This window comes from Cryptotermes secundus, unplaced genomic scaffold (genome assembly GCF_002891405.2).
Source record: "Cryptotermes secundus unplaced genomic scaffold, Csec_1.0 scaffold836, whole genome shotgun sequence".
Lineage (NCBI taxonomy): Eukaryota > Metazoa > Arthropoda > Insecta > Blattodea > Kalotermitidae > Cryptotermes > Cryptotermes secundus.
In genome coordinates, this window is record NW_019729223.1 from 2,084,623 (window position 1) to 2,090,622 (window position 6,000).

At 39.2% G+C, this 6,000-nt stretch overlaps 1 protein-coding gene across 3 annotated transcripts in view; it reads right to left on the minus strand.

Annotated features, from left to right (window-relative positions):
- Positions 1 to 1,131: 1,131 nt before the first annotated feature.
- LOC111865560 (sialin) overlaps positions 1,132 to 6,000 on the minus strand; it is a gene marked incomplete in the record, with an annotated part of 22,114 nt that continues 17,245 nt past the window's right edge. For 2 of the 3 annotated variants that reach the window (XM_023853705.2, XM_023853706.2), the window contains 4 exon segments: positions 1,132 to 2,028; positions 2,814 to 2,899; positions 3,807 to 3,962; positions 4,234 to 4,366. In XM_023853705.2, coding sequence (XP_023709473.2) covers positions 1,807 to 2,028; positions 2,814 to 2,899; positions 3,807 to 3,962; positions 4,234 to 4,366 — 597 coding nt within the window. 3 annotated transcript variants of the gene reach the window in all.

Consider the following 6,000-nt stretch of genomic DNA (forward strand, 5'->3'; position numbering starts at 1 on the left):
GGAGATACAGCAGCTAAGGTAAGGGTTTTGGTTATGTGGCTAATGTGGAAGTGAGATGCATGACGGGGAATCCCAGGAATCGTCCCGTACAGTAGTTCTGTTCACTTAACTTTCCACGTGTGATACATCCCTTGTTTATGAGAGGTTTGTATGCTATCCACAAGAATGATTGCACAGACATCATGCAGACAATATGGCAACTAAGTCACACAGTGGGCTGCGCCATAGCTCAAGCCGTTATTCGCTGGCTTCCCACGGCGGCGGCCCGGGTTCGATCCCGGGTCTCGGTAAGTGGGATTTGTGGTGGACATAGTGGCGCTGGGGCAGGTTTTCTCCGAGTACTTCGGTTTCCCCTGCCAATCTTCATTCCATCAATTGCTCCACAATCACCCTCACCTATCATCTGGGGCTGGTACAATACGCCAGAAGTGGCCGCAGTACAAGGGACTTAGTCCCATCTCACTAGCAACAAAAAAAAAGTCACACATTTGTACCCAAGATCACCTCAGTAGGAACTGCTGCTTTGTGTAAGCAGAAATTTATAAAACAGAATCGTGACTTGTACATGTCATTGTGTTTGGAATGCAGTCTGGCGGGCTATTCATTACTCAAAGGAGATAGAAATTCAGCACAACAGACACAGTTGGTCATGTACCTTCGAACTCTTTGCTACATCTAAAAATAGGTACCATACGTGCATCGGAACACACATACACGCACGCAGGTAAGCACACACCAATCATATCAAGAGTGACATATTTCATAGTTTAACACATTATAATTAAGTAATATTATATCACTGAGCGATGGGTGAAACAGGCTTTCTTTATTGCTAGTGGGGTGGGACTAAGTCCCTTGTACTGTGGCCACTTCTGGCCTATTGTACCAGCACCAGATGATAGGTGAGGGTGATTGTGGAGCAATTGGTGAAATGAAGATTGGCAGGGAAAACCGAAATACTGGGAGAAAACATGCCCCAGCGCCACTTTGTCCACCACAAATCCCACTTGACCAGACCCGGGATCGAACCCGGGCCGCCGCGATGGGAAGCCAGCGACTAACCGCTTGAGCTATGGCTCGGCCCTAAAACAGAGTTACTGCTTATAAATAAGAATATAAAGGCGGACGATCTCCAAGTTCTAGTAAAATTTATTCAAATTTCCGAACAACAGTTCATCATATGCCAAAAGCTCAAGCAGAAGATTTCATTGAAGTGAGCTGTGTTTTGTCTAGGTCTGTTTATTTTTGGTGACCGATTAAACATGCAAATTAATTAAGTACTTCAAACACGGTAAGTATCATCAATAAAAACAAAGTATTCCCTTTACTTAATTAATTAAGCACTTCGCCTTGAAGATGCGTGATGGAGTGGAGGCATAACTCCACCATCTTAAACTGGGCACTAGATGGAGGTGAGTGGTCAGCTTCACCCCCAGGGAAAAAGTTTCCGCTAACCCTTGGATAGGAAGCAGGATGGGCCCAGAGCCGTCTGGACGTTGTGGAGAAGAGAAAAATCCTGCACCGCCGGGAACCGAACTCTGAACCCTCGGTCGTCCAGCCTGTATGCAGTCGCTATGTTGAGATAACTGCTACTTAATTATCATGGTACTCGTATAGCAGCAGAAATTAATTTTAATTTTCAAAAAGTCAAAAGAAATTAAGTGTAAAATGTACCCCTCCATTGGGCTTCTTGTTTCGCCTGTGCTGTTACGCCGGTCCTTGTGCATTATGTAGGTGGAGAGTTGAGGCAATATCGCCTTATCTCAACTTCTTTATTTCCTATAAGCCAAATCGCTAACATTTTCATTATCCTTGTTTGGACTTGGTCATCATATCAATTTCCCCATCTTCAGCATCGGATGACGCAACGTTTGACATGATCAGCGCTGGAGCAGACTTGACCTCGGCTTTTTCTGCGTTATTCCAAGGCTGTATCTGGGCTTTGAAGCATATAATGTATGGAAGACTACAGAGGGTGTACATTAATGCCGCTATCCAGAATATTACTCGCCATCCATTAGTGGTACTCTGCAAATGAGAGACAGAATATTAAAATTCATTCCAGACCTTCTTGCTTCTCCGTACGTGCTGTAGAAAATTCCTGCACTTTCACTATATCCGTCCACCTGTTGGAAAGCTGGAGAACTATAACTCCCTCAAATGGCTGTAAAAGAAAAGCTAGAAGAATTTAATTGAAACTGAAACTGTAGAATGATCTGACTACACCATCCAGTGTAACTCAAATGTGTGTATAAATATATATGATATCTTTACATGTGCCTCAACAAACAATGAAAGGAAAAGCAGCTCAACAACAAACACAGACTCTTAACTAACTATATAAAGAAGAAAAAACACTGCCGGACCACTAAAGGTGGCAGTCTATCTAATCTCCTGTTGATAGAATAGCTACGAAGACTGAACCTTAGCGGTTTAAGATTTTAAATATTAAGGATTTTATTAATATTTTAACTCACCACATTTAGTCCTCTATCTTGTCACTGATAACCAACTACCCGTTACTAATTCCATGAAATAACTTACGTATTGTTCACAATTGACATAATTAACCAATGACCAAATTACATGCTGACGAAGTCTTGTTGATTCTTAGTTTACGTAACAATGTTGTTTAAAAAATTAGGCGTTGAAAGAGATTGGAAGCCACGGTCTTACCGTAGTGGCGAAGAGAATTGTCCGTGTTTCTCAGCTATTTGCATTACTTAGTGTTTTGGTTTAACAGCTCATACTCAGAGGGAGTGAACTTTGGCTGGGTAAATAAAAGTTATTATGCTGACAAAATTGGCACTTACATCGTTCTGCAAGACTGCCCCAGCAATTGGAGTGGAGACGATAGGAGAAATAGACCCAATGGCATTCATGAGCCCCGTCAGAGAACCTAAAAGAATTAGAGAATTCCAAAGTGCTTCTCTGAGAAACTGTACCATATACATATACTGATGTACATTTCTCGCCATAATTTCAGAAAAAATTCAGGATAAAAACGTCAGGAACCTTCAAGAAGGAACTTCAAAAAGTCAGCATTTCTCTATAATTGTTGTGATGATTAAACCAGGAACGATTGTTAGGTTTTACAGTAAGAAAACCAAGGAATATACATAACATTTTGGATAGAAAATTCCAAGGGACAATTTTTGGAAGTCTAGGCATAAACGAGAGATTAATATTAAAAAAAAGCAATAAAATAACATACTTCAGCTGGGTGTGCACACATTTCAAATGGGCTATTTTCAAATTTGAATACTTACTGGCTTTGACGTTCGTTTACTGCAAGTGAAAACTTTCGAATATCAGATTTCATGAGAATAATTTCGGCAATAATTTCTTCGACTGAAATATCCGGACAGACATGTAGGACCTCCGACATTAACGTCGTTATCTGGGCAGTTTTTGCAAAAGTAAAATCTCCGGGTAGGATTCAACATTTGTAGATAATAAAAGATAATGGAATTTCGTGATTTAAAATTCTATATAAGCAAAAACACATATAATTATATTTCAATATTCTAAAACAAAACCTACATAAATTAATATACACAATATTAAAGTTTTAAGAACATATTTTTAAATTGATATCGATACATGTAAGCTTGCTTACGTCCTGAGAAATGTTTACGATTAACGAGGTATGTCTGATCAAGTGTTATATCACTCCGCCTCCTTAACATATTTCAAGGGAAAAATCATCAGAAAATGGAGCCTTGTGAAATTAAGTAATTAACCTAATAGATTATTCATGTCTTCCAAGTTTCCTTGCCGGCATAGTAGTACTATGGCTTCCGTACCTGCGAAGTTGGGGGCGATGTCCATAGGACTCTGGAAGAAGCCACTAGAATAAGCGCCAATCAGCGATACTGCTATCGTAAGGACGACCACAGCTATCGTAGCATTACATCCGGCCAGTGAGAGAGCAAGCAGACTAACGGCTGGGAGCAGGTGTGCTATGGACGGAAGAGAATTTGGGTAACTCTTAGCTACTAAAGGTTCTTTAAAGTTCGATCACAATGGTTCGTTCAGTCTATGGTATATCAAATATAGATTATATTTTCGGAGCGGTTTCCAGGCTACTCCACATTAATTTACAGAGATATGGTCCACTTCAAGAGAATTGGAGCAATATAGGAGTATACTTCATGCATATTTACTTATGCTTTCTTTTTGTCTATACGGACACAAACAGTAACAGTTCTCGTAACTGCATGAAACACTCACAAACAGCGATAGATAACCTCCTAACTCCGAGCAGGGACATCTTCTTTCGTTTCAGCAATGTGTCCGCAAAGGTGCCATATACGCTAGCAAAAACCCACTGGCCTAGGTAAGGCAGACTGGTGAACCAGCTGCTCTGGAACAAACATGTAGTAGTTTACAGTAAATAAATAAACACAAGCATAAATAATAAACAAATAAATAAGTAAATAAGGAAACAAACTCATAAATAGAAAAGAATATATAAATAAATTAATTAATATATATAGAAGAACGACTGAATAAAGAATGAATGACATAATACACAAATAAATGAATGAATAAATAAACAAATGAAGAGATTAATATACTTACATAAATCATAAATAGATGAATAAATGAATAAATAAACAAATAAAAGACCACATCCATACATGAATGAGGGACTAAATAAATAAAGGAATAAATAAATAAGTAATGGAAGGAAGAGTGAATAATATATAAATATTTTTTCCATGTCTCTTTCAGACCATTCAGGGACCAGGCCTCTTATTCAGTTTCCTAATCATTTTTCACAAACGGTAGGACTCCTTGGATGAGTGATCAGCCCGTCGCAAGGCCGCTACCTAAACACAGGGAAATACAAACACAGAATAAACGCATACACACAACACACATCCATAACCTGAGTGGGATTCGAACCCACGATCCCAGCGTTCGAGCGAGCGAAAACAGTGCATGCCTTAGGTTGCGTGGCTACTGCGATCGGAAAATAAACAAATAAACATGGACACGAACGGAAAACAGACAAACGAATTAGTAAAAGAATAAGATAAAAATACAAAGCCAAAGAGAGCAGGGGTGACGAAATGACGAAGAAAAAGGTAAATAGGGAAGTCACTGCTATAATGTTTGCTTCGTTCCCTTGCAATCTTGGATTCAGCGTACTGAACTTCTCAAAAATATCTCTTAAGTGTGCTAACTTGGAAACAAAACGTTCATTGCGAAATTCTTTGGCATGTACTAGAGCTTCTTCTTCTTCTCCTCCTCCTCCTTCTTTCAAGTAGCAAACACAAGCCACAAAATTTCCTCGTGACAGCCAACAAGAATTAGAGTAACACAGGAGCAAGTGACTGTGTTCTAATTTCATCGCATAATTCTGCAAAAATTCTTCCTTTCAGTGGACGAGTCTTTATGCAGCTTACAGTTGTGATCCCTGTATCCAACACTTCACTCAGTTCTGGGCACAATTGCTACGTAGCAAGCAATTCACGTGTCCACATGGCTTCTGGTGCTGGTTGATTTATCAAAGCCTGCAGTCCTCTATTTCCTGCCATTACGCGAGCTGTATACGTACATAAACCAATTCGTTCTGACCATTTTATGCTTTCTTTACGAAATCATAAAAAAATTGGATAGTTCTTTTTTTGTTGCTCTTCTTTTTATAGGTTTGCAGAAAAGCGTGTCTTTATTAATTGTTGTATCTTCAACATATAGCACGTAAGCTCTTAGTTGACCAGTACCGCTACAATCAGTCGCTTCATCATCATCAATCTGTTGAAAAACCTTTGTTTCACATAACGTAGCAGTAACTTACATTGTTGTTTACTTCATAAAACTGCCGATGCTCTACGAATTTGAATTCTATAATATTATGCGGTAACTAAACTACCTCATCAGAGCAAAGGATTTAAAAAAAGTTTCTTCATATTTTGTTTAATTAGTTTTAATTTAAATTACATGCGTCCACCCCAGATAAGCATTCGCGCCCCACACTTTGCGAACCTCTGA